General features: G+C 34.6%; 1 protein-coding gene across 1 annotated transcript; it reads left to right on the forward strand.

Moving 5' to 3' along the window:
* Positions 1-153: 153 nt before the first annotated feature.
* Positions 154-24,284, forward strand: LOC128990827 (tudor and KH domain-containing protein homolog). The gene is made up of 11 exons (XM_054413436.1): positions 154-235; positions 3,050-3,155; positions 3,388-3,556; positions 4,816-4,943; positions 9,464-9,572; positions 10,618-10,796; positions 11,175-11,288; positions 13,200-13,298; positions 15,281-15,516; positions 21,518-21,689; positions 22,399-24,284. The coding sequence occupies exons 2-11, from the start codon at positions 3,072-3,074 to the stop codon at positions 22,555-22,557; spliced, it is 1,449 nt and encodes a 482-aa protein (XP_054269411.1). The 5' UTR covers positions 154-235; positions 3,050-3,071; the 3' UTR covers positions 22,558-24,284.
* The last annotated feature ends 32 nt before the right edge of the window (positions 24,285-24,316 follow it).

Here is a 24,316-nt window from a genome sequence, read left to right on the forward strand (position 1 = left end):
AAAAGAAAAAGATAGTTTTACCATTGATTATGTAGCCTACTAGATAAATTGTCCAACAACCACCACAAACTCCAGGCTCAGACTCAGTCTCAGTCAGATCTCAGATGTGTTGTGCTATGTGATGTCGAGTCGATGTCTATTGTCGTCGGGGGGGTTGGTTGGATAAAAGTAAATATTTGTTTGAAGGTTAAAACGATCCTCGATCCTGTTTTCTTGGACTAATTTTTGCTCACCGGTTAGTTTATTTATTTTGATTATTAATTTGTTCTTTTAATTCATATTTAATATAAAATCACGTAGAAAGTTCTGTTTTATTTAAGTTACTGAACATAGAGTTTTTTGGTTATGTTCTCATGTTTATGTTAAAATCGTGGTTCAACTTAAGTTATAGGATGTCTAGTTAAAAATCAGCGTGAAACTGGCATTATAAAAGTTAACTTGTTAATTTTACCTAGTAACTTAAACATGACTTTAAAAACCTCAAGATTTTATAAATCTTGGTGGAGTAACTTAACTTAAGTTACTGTATTATTCCCAACTTAATTTAGAACACAAACATAGTCTTAAATAGGCTAGTGGTCTTCCAAAAATTTGTTTATAGCATAGGCCTACTCACACTGACTCGTTAACCCTAGAGAGCGCGCGCGGGGTAGTTTTTCTCCAGGTCCATTTTCAAATTGCGGCTGCACTTTAGGTCCTACACTCATTCGAATGAAAATATCGATTAATCGATTGTTTCATTCGATATATCGTTTCAAATCAAATGATATTTCGTCAAATGATATATCGAAAGAAACAATCAAATAATCAATATTTTCGTTTGAATGAGTGTAGGACCTAAAGTAAAGTGCAGCCCAAATTGCAGCCGACACGTAGGCCTGATAAGCTTTTCTATTGCTTCCTCCCCCTCAATACCTTCAAGTCAACTTGTCCACTGTCTGACCTTGAGGTTTGGAGGCGCCAATCAGCAGGAGTGTGTCCTTGGCAGTCGTCACGTAAACAAGACCCTACATTGTTTTGGAGACTTTTTGCCCCGCGCGCGTGCTCATGCTATACATTCAGAGTTCGTGAATTGGGCGAATTACTAATTATGTATTAGTTCGAAGATGTCAATGAGTGTGTTATTTGTGCATATTACCACGATATTACACTAGGGCATGAATTTCTGTTGCCTTATCTTCAATCCAGAAGTCAAATAGTAACGCTATGTGACTTCTGTCCATGAAGTTAAGATACAAAGACGACAAAAATCTGCAACAATTGTGGAAAAAGTATTTGTAAGGACCATCATGTGGAAACTTACAAGGACTGTTTTTACGTGTAAAACCAGACTTTTTAAAGATAATTAAAGGTTTAAAATGTCATTTATTTGTGTTTTGATATTTAAATTCATAGTTTAAGTATATTTTAATCAAGTATTATGTTGTTTTATCATTAAAATCCTAAAATACCCCCGCCGCAGCAAACCTGCAGACTTAGCGAATTTCCATTTGCCTGATTGGATTTAAACTAAAATGTCTCCTTAAAAATATCACATGTATTCCCTATTTGGTTTGCTGCAACAGGGAGGGTAAAAAAGTTTTTTTTTTCATGTAAAATGTTAAAAGGTTCTGTGGTTTAGTAAGAAATTAATGTATTTTCCAAATTTGATCAAAATATGTTCATAAACAAGCAAACTATAACAGTTGACTTATCCTCCATAAGAATAACATGGGAATTTTAAAATTAAATTTTTTTTGAATTTTCTCCGTAACAATTAGGCGCATAATAACGCTTCAATATACTAAATTATTTGTTTTTTTAAGCTCTACAAAATGGTTTAAAAATAAATTGTGAAATTTTGTGTTTTTAGGGTCAAAAATGGGAAAAACCTATTTTTACCCCATAAAACCCCGTTCCCATAGTCCGATCATGCTGGTTCGCGAACTCATTTAAGTTTATCCCGCCTTACACCTTAAAACCAAATTTTATCAAAATCGGACAAAAATTACTCGAAAGTTATCGTGCGGATGGACACATATATATATATATATATATATAAAAATTTGAACGAATGGTGTTTTTGGCCTCTGGGGACATCAAAATGAAAAAGTAAATCGGTCCCGGGCCTAGGTCTTATCATGAGACCTACGGTAATAGCTACTTCCCTATAGGGAAATTCGCTAAAAACACAATGGGGTAAAAAATTACCCATTGTGCGTTCTTGTGTTTTGACGATAGGCGCACGCTCTCCAGGGTTAAGCCTACAGCTTACAGGAAACAAGCATTGCTGTTATCAATTTGTCATTGGAGGTCAGTTTTTGGGGTTTGATCCCTAAGTTACTCTTTGGAGAGCATACACTTTGTAAATAGCCTAATTATTGTAGGCCTACAATTTGCTACGATGTTGAAAAAGCTATGAAAAACTAACCCAAGACTATGCAAAACTCTTGCTTAGTGTGTAAATAGTGATGGCCTCGGCCTACAATTTTGTTTATTTAGCCTCTGATTAGATAGGCCTAAGTTTGATCCCCCCCAAATTCGTTTTACCCATGCCTGGAGGTCTGTGGGCTAACCCATAAGTTAGTTATAGGCCTACTTAACGTTTGGGGGGGGGGGTGCCCCGACATAGCCTATTTAAATTACGCTGCAAATTTATGTAGTAGCAAACTATTGGTTAGTTTAATTTTACTTCAAATGAGCTGGATTTTCATCAAATACCTGGACAGTTTGCTTTCACCAGTAGCCCCGTGTGAAAGGGCCCTTAGTTCTGCTATGAATCACTTCTATAGCCATTGAAGGAAGTAGTCTTTGTACAAATTTCTCACTGAACCTTAATACTGACACTAGCAACAGTGTAGGAGTGCTGGGTCTATTCTGGTCAGGTTGGCTTGATCCACTTCCAATATACCTTAGGATGTGCCTTAGGATACCCTCTTCACTTGTAGGTACCTCACTCTGTTATTAGAGGGTGAGGACAGGCTGAACTGTTTGTGTGTTCCTGTTTGTGTGACTCTCCTGCCCATGAAAATCTATCTATTTTGTTTAGGCTACACTGACATTTTTTTAGGTTTAAATGCCAGATATCTGCAATGGGAATGCTAAAGACTGCAGTCATCATCAGCTTACCTATTCTTGGAGTTTGTGCTACCGTTTTATATCTGTTGCATAAAAAGGTAAGTCAAACTATTTTACCAGTAGACATACTAGAACTGCTAAATTGAAATTGAATACATAAATTTAGTTTAAACTAAAATAAGTTTCCGGTCTAGCATTTTAAAATGTTAATTTATCTCTTTATTTGCTGAAAGGAATTAGGACAGAGAATGAATTGTTGGATAATAATTTACAATCTAGCCTACACATTTCAGTTTGTTTTATTATATTTTTTATTTGACTGCATTGTAGGAAGATGAGGATCTTCAGGACACCCTGCAAGATGTGCGGACTTCTCGGGTTAAAGTTATTGAAATGAAAATACCAAAATCTGTGGTTGGAGTTGTCATTGGTCGGGGTGGAAGTAATGTGAAGGATATTCAAGAAAAGACTGACACTAGGATATATTTCAAAGATATGGGTAAGTTTTGATTGTTGCGTTAATTTGTAGAAAGTAGCCTAATTTTATTTTGAATTTCCGTGGCTTGTTAAAAGTGATCTGGTACGGTACTAATCTGTTACATGATAAGATAAAAAAAATTAAGAGTACCATCATAATAGTATCTACGGCTACATTTTTTGATTCCTAGTTGTTTCATTGCTGTTTTTATTAAATGATTCAATGAGATTTTCCTATATGGACCTTTAAGAAAAAATTGTTAAGAGTTAGTGTTAGAAAAGTGCCGAAAGTCAGGGAAATTTCTTAAATTGGCTTTTGTCTAAAAAATAAGGAAAGTTAAAGGGAGGACCCACCATTGTAGTTTAGTTTGGCATCCAAATGCACTCGTTCATAGATTTGTTTAAGTCAGTGACAACAAATAGTGAAACTTTGTATGAGAATCGCCTAGAGGGGTGACTCCCTTCCCAATGGACTGTATTCTGAGAACATAATTCCAACTTGGCAGGAGCCTTCTTTACCCTCAAATTTTTATTGGTTACTCAAGCTAGAATAATTTTTGATTAGGACGTGAAACTGGCTGAAAAATAATCAGAGAAGTAAAGAACAGGGTGTTTTAAAACAGTCTAGTCAAATTAAAAACTGATGTCGGATTTCAATTAGTCCTACTGTATCTCGTTTGACTATGACTGTAGAGTTTGATGACCTTAATTCACAGACAACGTCCATAGTTATTTTCATTTTATTTTTACCATTAGACTGGAAGATGTTTTTGTAATTGATAGTTCCATTCTACTAGTTGAAAATTAAGACTTGCCTACTACAGTACCAAGAAAATGTTTACTGTCCATGCAATTGTGCTCTAGTGATTTTTTATAATTTTAATCTATAATTAAGTAGGCTAGCCTCAAGCCTGTATTACTTTTCTAATTACTTGAAGTTTGAAATTCAGGCTATTTAAAGGATTCATTAAAAACATTACAGAAAAAGAATTATAACGCCGATAATTTAACCCTAAATAAGTTCCAAAATTGGTGCAAAAAATTGTAGGCCTACAATAAAAGATTAACAAAAAAACATAATAGGCCTAGTTAAAATAATAATTAAAAATCTGTGGTCAATAAAATTTTTAGCAATGGATCATGGAAGGTCAGGAAAATCAAACAAGAAATCTTTGTGTAATCCTTATTTAGCTACCTAAGATTCATACTAATTTTGGCCAATTCCATGTATTTGAAAGTAAAAAATGTTGATGGTACCAGTATTCTGTGTGTTTGTTTCAGAGGACGATGAGTTCAGAGTTTGTTACATCAGAGGGGTGGCCGAGGCGGCTCAACAGGCAGAGTCTATGATACATGAGATTATCAAGTCCCAGCCTCTTATTGAGCTTAAAGAAATCTGGGTGCCACAGGTAAGTTTAGTAGATCATTTTAGTTATGAATCAAGTAGGCTACAGTTGACTCCTAATTTTTTTTATTCTCTAAAACATTTAATATATAGATTTTACAAAAAAAATTAGAGGACTGTAAAATTAGAAGTTAACAATTAATTTTTAAACAAAAAAATTTGGAATCCCAGCTCCATCTTCAAATTCTCTTGCTGACCGCCATTTCTTTCTTGTTCTCCTCAAACACATACTGGTTGACCTTAAAACAGCACAAATTGTTCTTGATCTTATCCAACTTATTACTAAGCTGTATGGTTTTTTCCACTTCTCTGATAGTTTTTCAGCCATAACTCTTAAAAACATTTGGAACTCATTCCCAAAAATTCCATCAACACTTGTAACAAGAGGAGTGAATGATGCATGTCGTTGTTCACAAGCTTTAGTATATTTTCTTTTTTTTTCATCTTCAGCTTTTTTAATTACTTGTTGATGAGGGATGGAGACATAAGATGGAGCATCAGTGTCAACGACACGAACATCAAACAATGCCTCCATCTGAGTCTCCCATACACCTCTACAAGCTAGATCAGCTTTTAGTGCAGGTTCGTTGAGATGACAGCCTTCTGCTATCAAGGGCTCTTTAATGCAGTTTCCCCAGGCTTGTTCCATCATGCTACCTATTGTGTCTCTTACTTCGTTGTGTCTTTTTATTATCAGACCACCATTTCGACATTTTAGAGCATGCTCTGTATTGAACTCATTCCCGCATCCTTCACATTTTAATGGGAGGTTTATTGGTGTTTTCCCATAACGTAGAGCAAGGGCATCTCTAAATTCTTGTGGGGACATGTCCAGATTAAGTTTCTTCAGAGGCAAGCATGATAGCCAGCATCCATGTTTTGCTCTAGGTCCTGCATTGCGCATTATAATTTTCTGCCGTTTTTCTGAGAAAGTTTCCAAATGCTGACTGAATAATTCTTCTTCCATTGATTTCTTTACTTCTTTGCATGACTTAATCGATAAATTTAGGGCATATTCATGTGAATCAAAACAAAATTTAGTTTTCTCTTTTAAACAAGATGTAAGAATCTTGCATCCATCTTCAGATGATTTAAATATATAATTTGAATGCTTTGTTGGGTCTATTATTCCTATTCCTCCCTTTTTTACTGGTAAATGTAGAATCTCACATTCCTCATTGCTTACTTCTGAACAAAATAGATTTGGAAAAAAAGATGTTCTAATTGCTTGTTGTATAGGTAAATACGTTTCAGATTTAGTTTCAACTACCCTTTGAAAAAAAGTCCATTCCATTTGTGAAGATTTAGTCACTACAGTGTAGGCAGATTGTGGATATTTCTTTGCAATATTTGCCAGATTGTCAATGTTTTGGGTCCATAAACCAATTTTTTCAGAAATGTGTTTATTTTTTTCCTCTTCAGAACCTATATATCCACCAAGAAATTGGCTACCCTTACAAATTTTCATACCTGATACTTTCTTTTTAAATTGTTTGGAAATATTATCATGATTAAAAATTAATTTTGTTTCATTAACTTGAGGAAAGTACCCATATTTTGGACCTAATTTTGAGAGCTTTTCCCACCATTCCACGACATCATCAAGGGAGCCTTGACAAGAAGAGTCATCTGCATACCAAACTTGAGATGTGTTCGGCATTCTTTTTAGTTCTTGTATTAATGGAAGTGTTGCCAGACCGTATAATATCATTGATAGTGGATCTCCTTGGGTAACTCCTTCTTGACTATATAATCTTTGATTACTTCCTTGTAAAATTAAATCTGAGCTACATTGGTAAGTATTATAAATGAATCTTGCAGCCCTTGGCCAATGGACTCTTGCTTGCCATAAAGCATGAATTCTGTTTATTTTGTTGAAGGCATTATCTGCGTCTACCAGGATCATACACCATTCTTTGTTGGTATTACTATGTTCACTATATTGGTTTCGCATGAAATGTATTCCTCCCTCTATACCAGATTTGAGACCTCCACAAAGTTGATCTGTACCTAATGCTTGTTTTGCATCATCGCCAAAAGCTAAAATAATGCATTTGGCCAGAATGCGTCTGAGACATTCTCCTATTCCAATGGGCCTCACACCTGGACATTTGTCAATTGCAATAAGTCTATTTGCCATCAGAGCTCTTATAGTGTACCATGGTACTACTTCTCCATTTAATTTCATCGCCAAGGTGGCGATGGCTGTTCTTAAATAAGTACTCTTTTGTCCATGACGCAATAAGAAATCTGTCCAATTTTCGGATGAACTTCCTCCTGGACCTCCACTACCATGAAGTTTTCTTGCTACCTTTTCTACATGTTCTGCTGTTATTTCTGCATTTTCAAGCTTTGGAATTTGGTCCATGCCATCTGGCAATCTGGTAATTTAAGCAAATTAATGTCAGGAATTATAGCATTTGGGTGTTTTTCTTTCAATACATCATAAACAGTATACGAGGTATTATCAATAGTTTCTTCCGGATTAAGTAAACCACCTGTATTCTTTTTATTTATCTGTCTTGAGGCTTCCTTTATTTTACCTTTTTGAACTAATTTATTAAAATAAGAGTCTTTTAACTGTTCATATTCGTCAGAGTCAAGCTCAAATTTTGTTTTCTTTAAAGATTTATCACATCGAATGGCCTCATTGATGAGTTCGTCAAATTGATTATTCTGCCATTCATCTAGTCTTCTTTCAATTAATCTTCTTATATCCTTAGCTTTTTTAATCATTTTGTCTCTTTGAAGGATAATTGCTATAAAACAGATCACTCTCTCAGATATCTCTTTTCCTTTTGCCAACAGTAATATTTCATCAGCAAGTATTTGAATAAAGTTGTTTCCTATTGATCCATTTGGTAACTCATATTGCATCCTTTTCAGTGAAATAATCTTTTCCCATCTATCATTCCATTCAGATGATTTATGATTTTGGGTTTGTGGTTGGTCATTTCCAAAAGATTTTATTAAGACATCAAGAGGATGTTTGTCAAATGATTTTCTATTAGAAGACTTGTTAGGATCATAGTTTGTTATTGATGAGTGTTTTTTCTTAAAGTGTTGTTGGAGCCTATTATTATTTTTGAAACTTGTATTGCATTCAGTACACCTATATAGATCATCTGTCAAATCATCTATGATATTAACGTTGTCCTCTTTTATGGCCCATGCTTTGGATTTTGCTAAAAGTAGATCAAAGTGTCCTGAAGTTGGATTACCAGACAATAATAAATTTACCACTGGTACTGATATCTGTTTGTCATTTTGAGAGGAAATTACAATGGGAGGTTGTCTCATAGCCATTGTCCTTGTGCATTTTTGTGGTTGTATGGGTTGTAGGTAAATGTGAAAACTAACTTGATATAGTTGGGTCAAAGCAAAACATTCCACAGACGTGGCAAAAGTGCCATTTTCTCCCATCAATTTTATGTATTCATCTTTTTCTGAGGATCCAAATTCATCTAATATAAACATTTTAGCTGATTCCCAATGTTGATCTAAATATCTAACAGTTTCATTTCGTAATTTAGTAAAGCTATTCTGATTGCCAAATAAGAATACACTTACAGCACGAAATAAGCAGTTTCCATCTTTTTCAACCTTGAAGATTGTAAAATATTGTGCAGGAATCATTCTTGATTACTTCTGTTTATAGGTTATGATAAAATATTTCTTTCATTTTAATCCATATTCTTCTTAAAGATAAAGTAATTTACATGTTTCAAATTTAGAAATATTATGTTCAGTAAAATAAAAGTATTATAATAAAAGTTTCATTTATTCCATGAATCAAAATATACTTAAACAGTAATTCTAACAAAAATGGATCCTCCCCTCATAGGCGAAGCCTGTGTGTGGGGGACAAGTTAATCAATCCATCCATATTCTACAAGCTATAAACTAACATAATCTATAGCCTAATTTTCAAAAAGGGAAAAACAATTTTACGGGGAAGCCACAGCAGATAGCAGACTGGGAGAGTCTCAGACTCCCCAAAAAATGTGGAACTGATGAAAATGATTATAAATAGGCTTATAACATTTTCATTACACTGTCTCAAAAACAGCTGTCTTACGGATCGTTTTGAGTTCCTAAAGATACCTTTTTGCGGACTAATCTGTAAACTTTTACGGACTCGAATCATATGATTATGTCACAGCTTATCTCAAAAACAAATCAGCTGTCCTGATCCCTTAAAATGCTTCAACAATATATGAACAAACGGTTTTGACCATATTTTATATTTTCTGCTATAATATATGACAATGTAATGTAAAATATTGTTCGTTACTTGTCCTAAAATGTTCTTTTGTGACTTAATCGAATTTCCGGACTCGTAGGTTATATACACGAAATCCTCCCAAAAAACCTACTTTAGGGACTAGTAATAAAAACTACTACGGTATTCTGTAAGTCAACCAATCCCAACCTAACTAAACAAATGGCAATAAAACAATGTTAGCAAAGGTTTACTGATCCTTAGGCTTTCCTACAAATGAATAGGTACTGTTATCTTTTCAGAGATCTGTGGGTCGTGTCATTGGACGGAATGGTGAGAGCATAAGATCCATAAAAATGGCTTCCAACGCTAAAATCAATGTGGAAAGTTTGTCATCTGGAGCAACAAGAGGTAGGTTGTGGTATTAAATGTTCATTCTTTTATTTTGGTTTCTTAATCTTTAACTATAGACTATAGACTGTACGGTGTACAATGATCTAAATATGGAATAGCATTACGTTATAAGGAGTAATGGGTCAATTCCAGAAACTTTTTCCCCATTTCTTTGTTCTAATTTAGTCAATTCAAATTCAAATATATTTATTTGTGATAATACAAAATCTTGGCCTTGCCAAGTTTGCAAAACTTGTGGGCGAGGTCCAATTGATTCACAAAAATTGAACAAACAAAATTTAAATTTTTTTTTATTTTTTCTTTTTAACAAATATAAATATTTCTAGCGCTACTAATTCCATGGCGGTTTGTGGCAGGCACCTATCTAAGTTCATTCAATAGATTCTCGAATCAAATTCCACTACGTTAAAGTCATTAACTGGAGTGGCTGTAGACATCTTCTTTGTCTCTTGCGGTAACTGCAAAACCCTTACCTTGCGGTAACGGAAACACCATCTTCTTCCACAATCGCAGCAAAACTTTATTCATTTTCCACAGTCAAGTAGATATCATCATTGTCTCCCGCGGTGACGGCAAAATCCTGAATATTCCCCCGGTAACGAAATGCTTAAAATAGATTTGAATTGTTTCAATAACAATTGCCTTAATATAATGAAGAAATAATGTAGAATGAAATAAATAATGTCAGACTATTACAAATAAAAAGGACTTTATTTTTAATCTAATAAAGACAAGACAAAAGTAAACAAAATCACAATAATTGGAATTAATAACAAAAACGTATGGCAATAAATAAATACAAAGAACATAAAACATTGTGTTAATATGAACATATCACTAATTGATTGTGAGAACAAGAAAATATCCTCTACAGAAACCGCATAGAACTAAGTTAACCATAACATTATCTTCAGCTAATCCATAAGAATGAAATCTCTTTTTACCTGGGCTAAAGTGTTCGGTGAACACTTTATTTTGGCTTTTTACACAACCTTTTTAAGCAACTAAAGTTAAATGAATGTAAATGCTTTGAATGATCTAGGAGGCGATGGAGAAACCAGAATCTGCATCAAGGGTACGATGGAGCAGATTGCAGTGGCGGTGTCTCTGATAAATGAGAAGGTGGAGGAGGATTACGAAATGCGGAGGAAGATGGAACTGAGTCATGCCAGTCGGTCTCCCAGAAACAAACCAAAGTCAAATACATCTCCGTCCATCACTGTATGTACCTGTCTAAAATATTTGTATCTGTACGTCTGTAATTCTTCTAACATTTACCCAAGTCTTAGACTCCTAGATTGTGTTTTTCTTTGTAAATTCCTTAAGGTCTGACTTTCTCAACATCTTTCTCTTTCAAAGTAATTGTCCTCAAAAATGTCCTATTCTACTAAAGTCTCGTGAAATATCTGTCTCCCGTGGATGTATAGAAAAAAAACTGTAATTGATAATTTATATTATATTAATTAGGTATAACAACAATATGTTTTAATTGTTATTTTCGTCTACATAAATGAATTAGGTAGGCAAAGTAATATTACTTTTGATACAATTTAATGATGATTAAATGTTATTCCCTTTTGAACATACATTTGTTTCCAGGTAGCAAAAGACAACAAGAGTGGCATTTCCCAGTGGTTGTCGGCCACGGGTAGTGACGGAATTTTGCAAGTGTTTGTTTCTGCAGTTGTATCTCCCTCATGCTTTTGGATTCAAGTATGTTTATCAATTTACCTATTGGTATTTTTCTAATCAGCAAAGCATGTATCTAGACTTTAGTAGGATAAGAAATGGTAGCAGTTGAAGCTTTTGAGTTTCTAGTATTTAGTGACGTCAGGGTTGTCAATCATTATATTTTTAGATATTTTACATTCTATGGAGCTCAGTTTTTCCAAGTTCTAGTATTAAATTTGGCCACTTAATATATAACTTGGCTCTTGGCGTAATATATAAAAGATAGCTATTCATTCTATCTTTTATTGCCTAAGAAGCAGTATGTTTGACCGTAGATAGCATTAGATATTCCATTCCCATGTTAAAGTCGAAAAATAAAAATAAACATAGTTGAACTGAACCACTGGTAGAGTGTGTTACTGTCAATTATTGACTATGTATACATTGAATTACAAAGCTAAACTGACAGGACAACATACTGTTTACTACAGTCAATGAATACATACACTTTAAGAAGCTAAATGCGTATGGAAAATAGTCCGACTGGAATTTTGCCGCCAAAATGAGCTTCGCACGGCCGCCACTAGGATCGCTCTCACCGTGGCCTCGCTACTCTATCTCTCTCTCTCTCTCTCTCTCTCTTTAAGCCAATTCTTTGTCTCGCTCTCTCTCACTCAGTCAGGTGACTTAGCCGTGCACTTACAATAGTCTACCTAGTGGCGGCCGCATTCCAAGACTGAATTTTTAACAAAGGCATTGTGTTTCTTATAGGTTTTGTATTCATCGCTATGGTAGATTGCAATGGTAGTTCATTTCTAGGTTAAATGTTTCTTTGTACGTTGAATAGTAAGTAGAGGTAGTAGGTAGAGGATATCTGAAAAATCAGGTCGGATTCGGTTCGGTTCGGATATCCGTATCCAAACCTAACCCAACTTTGATATCCGACTTTTTCGGATAGTCTATGAATTTGACATTTTGGACTTAGCCTAAATCACGATTATAAGGTACTCACTGAGACATTGCCTTGCCATAAAAGTTGTTTGGGTCATAATACAATGTGTGCACTGAGACATTGCCTTGCCATATAAGTTGATTGCGTCATAATACAAGGCATAAACTGAGACATTGCCTTACCATATAAGTTGATTGCGTCATAATACAAGGTGTGCACTGAGACATTGCCTTACCATATAAGTTGATTGCGTCATAATACAAGGCCTAAACTGAGACATTGCCTTACCATATAAGTTGGTTGCGTCATAATACAAGGTGTGCACTGAGACATTGCCTTACCACATAAGTTGATTGCGTCATAATACAAGGCCTAAACTGAGACATTGCCTTGCCATATAAGTTGATTGCGTCATAATACAAGGTCCGCACTGAGACATTGCCTTGCCATATAAGTTGATTGTGTCATAATACAAGGTCGGCACTGAGACATTGCCTTGCCATATAAGTTGATTGCGTCATAATACAAGGTGTGCACTGAGACATTGCCTTGCCATATAAGTTGATTGCGTCATAATACAAGGTGTGCACTGAGACATTGCCTTACCATATAAGTTGATTGCATAGCAATATAATGTACGGTATACCTTTTTGTTAAGTTTGAGTAAGCTGTGAATTTAAACTTTAGTTTTTATAACTGAACCAAGATTAATGACTTACAATATCACAATATTGTGCAGTATTCACACTGTAGTTTTTGTACATAAAGATGCAAATTATAACTCCCCAACCTTAATATTTATTTAATAAGTACTTGATTGTCTCGAATGCGAACCTCTATATCCGATCCGATCCAAACCGAGCCTTAACTATCCAAACAGAATCCGATCCTAACTGAAATTTCACTATCCGTACGCTTTTAAAGCTGCCTCATACCACTCATGCTTACTTTGCCTTTGAGTAATGAAGTGATTGTTTTTATTTTGGTTATTTCAATCCCAGGTATTCAGTCCATCTTCTGCTGAACTTGACCAGTTAGTTCAAGAAATGACAGATTATTACACTGTTGAAGAAAACAGATCTTTTCACTCTCTGAACAAGGTAAACACTAATTTTGATTTGTTGCACTATAATTTTACTATTTTTATGTTGTTTTGTTGTTAGGTAAAGTCAAATCTAAATAAATAGCAAACATTTGAGTATAATAGCATTCTGAAGATGGGATTTGAGTCAGGCCCGTTTTTGATCCTGTCAGCGCCCTAGGCACAACTAACAGTAGCGCCCCTTTGCAATATATATAACAGGGTGTCCACCAACCAGGAAATCCGGGAATCATGCGGGAGTTTTTTGAACCGGGAATTATGTCTGAATTTTGTACTTCTACCTAGAGTTTTCAATTTATCGTGATCGCACATGACAACATCAGTGATGTTTCCGTGACCGCGGGAGACGATAATATGTCTACACACGGCCGCAAGGGATGATCAGAATATTACAACGATCACGGAAGACAATGATAATGTCCACACGACCGCGGGAAACAGCAAGAATTTTGCCGCGATTGCAGAAGACGATGATCTCCACACAACTGCGGGACATGATTAATATTTTGCCGCAATCGCGGGAGATGATTTCCATGTATTCACGACCACGGGAGACTGTTACGATGTCTACAGGACCGCGGGAGATACAATAATGATTTTTACACGGCCGTGAGGGATGATCAGAATTATGCCACGATCGCGCAAGACGATGATAATGTCCACATGACCGTGGGAAAAATTTTGACTCATTCGTGGAAGACAATGATTACCATTTTTCCGCAATCGCGGGAGACGATTACAATGTCTTCACGACTACGGGAGACGATTACGATGTCTTCACGACTACGGGAGACGATTACGATGTCTACAGGACCGCGGGAGATACGATAATGATTTATACACGGCCGTGAGGGATGATCAGATATTGCCGCGATCACGGAAAACGATGATAATGGCCAAACGGTCGCGGGAAAAGGACGGAACTTTGCCTAATTTGCGGAAGAGGATGATGATCCCCACAAGACCGAGGGAGATAATCACCATTTTGCCACAATCGCGGGAGGCGATTACTTTGTCACAAGACCGCAGGGGACGATATAATGATGTCTTCACGGCCGCGAAGGGTGGTCAGAATTTGACCGCGATCTCGCAAGACGAGGATAATGTCCTCACGACCGCGGGAAGAAGATCATAATTTTCCCTCATCTATAACCACGGGATAGACCACGGAAAATAGTAAGAATCTTGCCGCAAACGCGGGAGACTATTACGATGTCTACACGGCCGCGAGGGATTATCAGAAGTTTACCGTGATCGCATGCAAACACCAATTTTTTTATTCACCAAATTGTTGGCGCCCCCCAAAAATGCCAATTGCCTCGCGCCCTAGGCACGTGCCTACCGTGCCTATTCGGTAAATCGGCCCTGATTTGAGTTCTTAAAATTAAGTTTTGTGCTGCCTTGTTTTTTGCTAAAAAAAATGACATATAATATGATAAATTTACAAACTTATTTACTGTATAAAAATTTGTTATAAAAAATGTTGCGCGACCCATAAAAAACCCCTTGCCATCACAGGATAAAAAAACCACCAGCTTGAGGGTTAAAATGCAGCCTAATACAAGGTCAGGACACACACCTACAAGGAGCAGATGACTGAGCAGGTTGACAGGTATATATAGACTGTCAGCCGTGCTGTGGTTACCATAGGTTCTGGCGCACACCGCTGGGAGTGCCATGTAGTTACTTAGCGTGTACGCCGTAACCACATGATGCTCCCAGCAGTGTGCGCCAGAAACTATGGGAACTGCAGCTTGGCTGACGGTCTATATTTAAACTCTTTTTGTCTATAGTACCATGCAGAAGTCAAAACTGTGGTACATAGTGACTGTAATGATTAAGAGGAACAAATTATCCTAGTATTTTAGACCTAATTCAAGGTTTTAAGTCATGGCAACACCTTTCACAAGTGAATATCAATGCATAGAAATTATTTTAGTACTATGTAAACTGGTTTTTCAAAAAAGGAGTAATTTTCAGGTAGATGTTGGCCAGATTGTGGCGACTCCGTTCAGTCATGATAACAAGTGGTACCGAGCGGAAGTTAAGGCCATAGTAAAGGGTGACTGCGATGATGAGGACCAAGTAGACTTGTACTACGTAGACTACGGAGACAAAGAGTTTCACTTGAAAAGCGAGATCCTACAGCTGAGAACTGACTTTCTCAAACTACGCTTCCAAGCCATTGAATGCAGCTTGGCCAATGTTAAACCAAGGTGAGTGTAAGTGTGGTAGGAAACTTGTGGAGGTTTATCCACAGTTACCTTGAGTGACGTAGCAGTACTAGCTTATAATACGCAACTTTATATACCCCACAAAACATACAAAGAAGATTAACAACAATTAACAGATTGAGATGACTGGAATAAAGTGTTAATAATAATTTAGTTTGACACAGAACCCTCAATTTGGAAAGAGACTCTAAAACCCAATTTTAAAAACCTTTAAGATTGTCTTAAAAACGCTGTTCCCTAGCAAGAGCCTGTCCTCCAGTACACCACACTAACACTCCATACCCACAATAACGCTACCAGCCTTATCAATCAACATTGCCTAACACTTTCAGTTCACAATATTTGACCTCTCCTATTAAATAAGTAAATAAGTAGGCTACTATTTCATATCAGTGGTTGGTGTAGATGGAGAAATCAAGCTCTGTTACGCAAATCTGTATACAGTTTGAGTACCCAAACCCAGGAAATTCAGGTAACATGGGAAATATTAATAAGCTATTAATTATTAAGATATTTTAAGTTATTAAGTGAATTAAGTTTCTCCGTTATCAAACCTATTCAAGGCTTAAAGCTTCCAAGATTTTCTAACACCACTAACTGCTCAAGTTTAAAAACAACTACTGTAACTGAAAAATACAAAATGAAGCTACAGTAAAGGCCTTTTCGTCCTCTAGCCACTGTAAAGAAGAAGAGAAGAGTAGCATGGAGGTATGCGTGCAGGCATGAAAAATTGTCAAATTATGTGGTATGCAGCTTGCTAAAATAATCAGAAAGTACAGTAAAGTATGGTTACCTTAAATCTGACACTTATTGTCCGTGCACAGGCAGGGATATATCAATATACTTACTACAGTCATACTAGACTAGTGATTTCTCGGTAGGCCTACTTGATTGTCCGCAGGTAAGGTCAGATAATCTCTTAGTTACTTGACTTGTTTATCTGTATGTCCTAACCTCCTGCATGGGACAAACTTTAAATTTGTATTGAGAATTTTGTTTAATAAAGCGCTATTTCATTTCATGACCTTTAATTAAACCGCCTACCCAATCGGTGTGAAATTTCAGAAAACTTCCATAGACACCTGGGAATGTTTTGTGTTACTCCCCAGAGAGTTCAGTCAAGATGCCATGGAACTAGTGACAGTTAAGCTTAGGTACAGCACTATACAGATCATCTTACTCCATTCTACACTCAACTTGCATTCATATATACTACACAAGCAAGTGTGTATTGCTGTGTCGGCGAATGATTGATAGTTAATGAGAATTATTTTATTGATTGGTTTCCTCAGTTCCAAGAATCACTGTTTAATATTTTCTAACTATGCTTCTTAATTTGCACTGTCAAACAGTTTTAAATCAGAATATTGTGTTATCCATTTTAAATCAAGTACGTGGGGACCGAGCTTTGCTCGGGGAACTTTATTGGTATACTCAGAGAGTGTCCTTTGGTCAAGGTCATCTGACCCGAAAATATTGTTTTGCTGTCTATTTCAATTCTGTTAATATTTCCTTGACTGAAATAATGAGAAAAAAAGTTTGTTTTTGTTTGTTTGAAGCCCGTAAACTTCCATATATATAGAAAATATAAATTTGTAAAAATTGTAATTTAAAAAAATATAAAATAACATTAAACATTTATAATTATGATTTAACTTTTATGAGCTTTTAAACAAAACTAATGAATCTGCAAAACAGGCCCTTCGCCCCTGGGAATGGTTTTGGGGGTTAGGAGGGAGCTGTACCCCAATATGCTAAACAACGAATGTTGTTTGGTGTTTCTATGCTATTGGAATTTTTTATTTTTTACGTTTTTTGTAAGAGCGGTTCAAAAATATTGTTCTCTTTCTTGCCCAATTACCGCTAAGCATAGCAATTTTTTGTACTTTTGGCTAAAATATTATTTATCCCTTTGATTATTTAACTGTTCTGAATTTTAACCATATCTCCATGTTATATTTTTACACTTAATTTTATAAAAATATAGAAGAATTTTCCTCTGTCCTAGTTAAGATAAGTTTGCTTTCGCAGATGATGATTGCGTGCTACAGACGGCAGATAGTTGTGCACATGTGGCTGAGTGTTTCTATTGATTATCAGCTCAAAGTTTTAATTACAATTTCACAATGGCAGGCACGCCTGTAGGTTTGCATGCAACCTTATCACGCGCCAGCCTACTGTTTCCGTAAGTGCGTAATGGGCTATCAAAGTACAAATTGTGCCGAGCTGGAACAAAGACTTTTACCCCTTGTCAAAGCACCAGCAACTATGTAGTTTTTCTTATGATCAACAAATTGTTGAACTAAAGGTTGAAGTTGTGTCCCTAGAGTTGGTTTAAAATTGATTTTAGGCCTACTATACAATTGAAGAATGTTTTTAGTTTTTACAAGGAATGCCCACTTGATACTAAAAAGTCTGCTCTTATAACCCCATCACTTTAATTATGTAAAATTTACTGAATAAAAAAACATTATTTTTGAGAAATATACTTCCAGAGATATTTTATTTTAAATAATCTGGGAGAAGGATTAGAAAGTAACCCAGCTAGAAGACTTGCACATGATTTTCATTGAAATAAATTTAAAGTTATATTTTGAGAGAAGGGGTACATTTTGTTCACCCGGACTAGTCTGGGTTTTTATAGTAGATTCTTTAGGCTACTCTATAATCTATAGATGTGTATTTGTAAGCCCCTGGACTCTTAATTTTCTTATGTTAACATTGTTTAACTAACTAAATCTCTCTCTTTTTAAAAATATCCTCAATTTTAAATGTTATTCGTTTATTAATCACTTTAAAATAATAGTAGCAGTAGCAATGATAAAAGTATAATCATGATTTATAAATTTGTTATGTCTGTGCTTTAGTTTTCATTTGTTTTTAAATCTAAAATCCATTTTCCCTGTTGGGAGAATGATTACGAATATTAATTAACATCAAAATAATTTTGATTTATATTATTGCAAATTTTTAATACTTGAACTAAAATAAATAATAAATTACTAGTTGCTGGTAGGAAAGTCCCTAAAAAGCTCAAATGTAATAGTTATTTGTGCAACTAGTGAGCAATTGCCTCACTCGAGAGGAATCCTTACTCACGAGCCGTAGGCGAGTGAGGAATTGTTTCTCGAGTGAGGCAATTGTATTTTGAACTCGAGTTGCTCTTTATATTTTTCCTACAGTTACCATAAAACAAATAAATTGATAAAGAAACGTAACATATTATTACACAGAAGTGAACTTTTAATATGACATGATACAACAGTACCACAGCTGACCAGCTGATTTACAGCCAGTGCTGCCAACGTATTTCGCGCGCATACGACTTTGTCTGCATGTTACCACATGTTACGCGCTCACTATTTCGTGCCTTCACGTTGCAAATCTGGAGTGAGACAAAGTAATTAGAGTGAGACAATGTTAACATTGTCTCACTGATGAGCGAATTGGCCACTTTGCTTTCTCAAATCAGTGAGAGAACATGTACATTGTTAGGTAACTGTAGGAACAACAAATTATTGTAATAAATAGTATTTAAAGAAACTCATAATCAAATTTTCTCTTTATCAAATATTTTAACAGTTATTCACAGTTATACAAATATTTAACTTAATATCAAATTTCCTGTTTAAAATGTTTTATAGCCTAACTTCATTATTTTTCAGCCATTCTCTGTTCAATTCCTTTGAATTTTGAGCCATCTGTCATTATTCTACTATTTATCATTCGCTTGACTAATTTACATTAAAATACTAAAATTTGAAAATAGCATGGTAAAATAATTGATTTCTACATTCTAAGACATAGGCCTAACGAAAATGGCTGAATTGTAGGTAACTTTATCCCTGGTTTTATATAGAACAGTACATTTCAGAATTGCCTGGCAAATTAGTAATTCAAATGTTAATAATGCGTACTGGCTTAATCATAAATCACTATTAGCTGTGTTGAAGTAAACAAAAACTACCTGTAAATGGCTTCTAATGGTATTCTTATGGGGCACATTTACGCTATATATAATTTTATGATAGAATTTTGGGAATTCCACTATTCTTCCCGTTTTCACGGAATAGAGACCTTTGATTTGACCCTCTCCCGTTGTTCTACGACTTCCCAGTCGCCCACAATTTTGACACAAAGAATCACCTTAAGTAATTAAATATACAGATTCCTAAAGAATAACACCAACACATTAGATTTTGTCATGATTCTGAATGTTAACTCCTGTATCTTAGTTATAGGGCTTATATTGTTTCTTTTTGTGTTCTGAATTGTATTATTGACTGTTAAAAGGAAAGGAGACAATGGTAAAACAATTTTTTGGTAAAACAATTATTTGATAAAACAATAAGGGAGAAATTATGATGATGAAAGAACAATCAAAACATAATGTTGTACACTACAAGTAACTTGGATGGTTTGATTTATCATCTTCTCTCACTGTTGGAATATGAGTTTTATAATGTTATTGATCCTGCCGAGAGTCGCATGCCGAGACAACATCAGTCACCACAGACGTTCTCACTTGTCAATAAAGTCACTGAGTTGTGTTACAAGCAAGGGATCCATCAACTTGATTTCATTGTAGTATTCCAGATTGAGAAAATACAATAGTTGCCATGTTGCCTGCATAAACAATTTTAATACTTATAGGATTTTGTCCACAAATTTGTTTGTGCTAATATCCTTAAATGAGTGTTACTGCCTGCCAGAATCAACTGTATTTTTAAAATTATTAAATACAATTTTATAACTGATATATATATTTTTTTATAAATGTAATCAGTAATCACTAAGACTAGCAAATTTATGACTTTTGTCCTTGCTTTGCAATTAGGTGGAAAAGCAGAGAAAAATTAAAAGTCTGCATTTTTTAATAAATAAAAAATTTCCTTTGTTATTGTTTGTTTGTTAATTTTAATTTGCTTTTGTTGATTGATTTTGATCAACAAAATTAACTGGAAAACCTAAAAATATCAAAAGTTATATTGTTTACCCTTATATTGTTGCAACAGATACTTTTCAGCAAAATATTTTCTTTAAACTCTATAAAAGTCTTGGGGGGGGGGAGGCTCTAAATTATGATATAAGAAAAGAACATACTTATTGAGTACATGGAATATCTTCTAGTAAAGCTTTTGTTTAAGAAATCCAGTTGCTTGTGTGAGGATGTGTGATATCATTAAAAATATTAGGTTGTATTGAGTGTACTTTATTACCATCCCTAACATAAAATTTACTTGTTAGACCACCGTGATTATGTTTACCTTAAGCGCGATTAAAAACGTCATGAAAAATGTCCAAATATGACCCTGCAAATCCCTATATAAACTGTTAATTTAAGTTTGAATGAACACCCTATTAATTCCCTTCAAATCTTGCAATCTTTTTTTTTAATGCTTCTAGCAAAAAGCAAACTAGAGCTACTTCTCTACAAACTTTGCCTGTGTGGAGAACTATATTTTTTCGTCATATTGCATCATTAATTAACAAAAACAAAGCTAGAAAACAAAATAATTGTTGTGTTAAAATAACCTCTCAAAACGACTTCCAGCTTGTTTTCTATTCTGCTAATGCAAATAAGCAGCTGTTTAGTAAGTGGTTCAATTATTTGGTCTATTACTATTTATACCATCGACGGATAAATTTGGATTTACTTATTGTTGCCGAGCAATCGACAACAATACGCTAAAACCTTACCTAATAAATCAATCGATAAATAATTTCAATCGATATGATTGCTACAATAATTTACAACTGTTTACAACAGCTGATTTTTACTCCCTAGAGACTAAAAATGATTTTTACTCCCTAGAGAGTAAAACCACTAGAGTTTTTAATCTAGAGAGTAGATCTGCAACGCTTGCATTAAAAACAGCTGTTTTTGCTGCAGTATCACGAAAAATTTGTTAAAACCAAAGCTCATTTGTTTTACGTTACATCATTATTCCCAATTCTGTTAGTTTATTATTTTGCCTGACAGTGACGGAGAGGAGTGGAGTGAAAAGGCTGTGGATTTGTTTGAAGAACTGGCTCATGTGGCTCAGTGGAAGCTACTGAATGCCAAGGTCGTATCTTGTGACAATGTCCCCAGAGGTGGTAGAGAAGGCAGTCCTGTACCTAGCGTCAACCTTTACGATACTAGTGGATCAGAGGTATGTGTAGAGAGGTGTGTTCTAAAAACATTTCAAGGTCTTGGACAGCTTTCTGTTAAAAGTGTTCAGAATTATATTTTACAAAGTGACATCAAAGCTGAATAAAGAGAAATCTAGATTCCTTTACTTGGCATTGTGCACTCTAAAGTTTTCTTGTATTTGGCTGCAGTTACTGCAAAAAAAACTCATTTTACAATAAAAAAAAAAAACAGCTTGGATCTGCTTTGTATTGTCTTTTGAATTACTCCCCCATAGTCAAAGTAATAAGTCATTGAAGGTACCGTATCGAAGTCAGTGTATCAAAAATATCCTATAATAGAAGTAATCCAATTGTAAGATAAATAAAAAATATTACCGTTTTTAGAGAATGGTTTATCAAGATCAAGTTTTGCACAAAGTTGACCAGAAAAAAAGTTCAATACACAATCAGTGCTGCAATGCTAACCTAAATTTTAATTTTATTTCTAAGATGTCAAATAATAACGCATCGGTATTTTAGTCCTTTCATTCTATCTCAATGTACCTTTTGTGGGTGAAAATGTTTTCATCAACAGTTAAATATTCTGATTTGTGTTTATTATTTTAGGATGGCTTTTCTATTTAGGAAGGCCCGCCATTCCTACAATATAAAGAAATTATAACAGCCATTATCCTACGTTCGGTTTTAATTTCATGTGCACAATTTCAGTGTTGATCCTTTTTTTCTCAGGACATAAACATCACCGAGGAGCTGGTGAAGCAGGGGTTTGCTGTCCGGGAGGAGTTATCCCGCAACGGAAGTGTCAGGAGTAGATCTGGAGCAAGCACTCCCTTCCTCCAGAGTCCAGAACCTCCAGAGATAGTATCGGACACAGAGTCAATGACCTAATAATGTTGATCTCGTTTATTATAACGTCCAGTTGATTTTAGATTGTTTTAAACTGTAAGTGTTTAAGTACAAGAATAGCAAAACTCTTTGGTGAAATTTACTTGGGTCATATTCTGTTGGCTACCAACCAATCGTCAACATTTTTCACAGAAGGTAATGCTAAAACAAATAAGTGTAATACCTCTTAATCTAACATACAGCAAAAGTGATCTAGTCTATCGGTTACCGTCTCCAACTCTGGTTCGGGAGGGACGGATTCCATTTTCCCAACATAATCCAAACAAATATTTTATGGGTTTGGACCGCTTTCACTTAGATTCATTTTCAGTAAAAACCTATGTGACCTAAGTCTTAGAAACCAGGATAACAAAGATACAGGATATAACAATAAGCAATCAAAAACCGTTTAAAGGGATAAGTATAATAATATAGAATTCATTTCATCAAAATATCATTGAACATCACCCACATTTGGTGTGGTTATAGTTTGAAGCGAACTCAATAACTTTTAACCTCAGCCATTTTTAATAGTTTAAATTAAAATGTGTTTGTATTTTTCTACCCCTATTTACACTTACGTTCCATTTACTTTTTGTTAACTAATAGGCCTAGTTTGTATGTGGATAGGTAAGTAAGGAAAATGGTTGTAATGTTTAAAACATGTACATAAGGATGTTGCGGTTATTTCCTGTTACAGTTTTGATTTTTTTTTACTGTTTATCTTTAAATCAGCTGTAGTTTACTGATTTATGTACATAATATAAGAGTTTAGTTTTTGAATTTGTATATTTATGTAGATAAAGATCTATTTTGTTCAATAGTTAAGTAAATATTATAAGTAATAAACTTTTGTACGTAGATTAGTTGTCAGCATTGAATTTTGAAATTTGTTTGGTGTTGGTGCCATATTTGATGATTTCGCTAGGAGTACCTTTATACTAACTAGCCCTTTTTAACAGCTCAATATTTATATTTGAATGTTAAAGGTTAATTTTTTTTTATAAAGTTCAAAGCAATGTAAATGATTAACCTAATCAATTAGTGTAGCAATATAATATTTCAGGCTTTTTTAACATTAGGATACAGTTTTATAAATTAATATCAATGTGGTAGTGTACTCAATTATTACTTGAACCTCTAAAGAACAAACCAACCGTTGTAGATGGGTTGGATGTTGTTTTCCTCAAAAGTAGGAAATCAGTACAAATGTTTATTGATGCCATTATCATGACTTATTGTCATTTACTTTTAATCAAAAGGAATTTAATTACAATTTGTAATTTATTAATTTAGTGTGATTATCGTGCCTTCTCCTTTAGTACTTAAATTGTACACAATTGTTCAATTGATTGTACCATATCTGTAGTGATCTCACATTGTAATTTTTTTAGAGCAATTTTAGTAGTGATAATAAAATGCCATTACGTTGATATGGAGTAAATTTAATTTTACAAATAATGTTATAGTAAAATTACTCGTGATTTTGTACTAATATTTTTCTTGTAATATCAAGTTTCATAATTGTTGTTTGGGTTGGGTGTTAAGGACATGTTACAAAGAGAAACAATTTTACAATTAGTTATAAACAAAAACAACACACCCTGAAGCATTAGTGTTAAATTCTGAACACTATTCTGTCAAAACAGAATTTTGTTTACTTCAAATACTACCATAAGAAATACATGTAAATTTGTATGAAAAATAAATTCTAAACGTGGTAAAGCTTATCCACCTAAGGTCAATATAACCGATATTTTTG

The sequence above is a fragment of the Macrosteles quadrilineatus genome, unplaced genomic scaffold (genome assembly GCF_028750875.1).
Source record: "Macrosteles quadrilineatus isolate MER2022 unplaced genomic scaffold, UCM_ALF_1.0 Scaffold_3__2_contigs__length_128488019, whole genome shotgun sequence".
NCBI classification, from domain to species: domain Eukaryota; kingdom Metazoa; phylum Arthropoda; class Insecta; order Hemiptera; family Cicadellidae; genus Macrosteles; species Macrosteles quadrilineatus.

Excerpts from the sequence above, each read along its gene's own strand:
- LOC128990827 (XM_054413436.1), top strand. The coding sequence starts at position 3,072 with ATGGGAATGCTAAAGACTGCAGTCATCATCAGCTTACCTATTCTTGGA. Across the intron at positions 3,156-3,387 it reads TATATCTGTTGCATAAAAAG|GAAGATGAGGATCTTCAGGA; the intron begins GTAAGTCAAACT and ends ACTGCATTGTAG. Across the intron at positions 3,557-4,815 it reads GATATATTTCAAAGATATGG|AGGACGATGAGTTCAGAGTT; the intron begins GTAAGTTTTGAT and ends TGTTTGTTTCAG.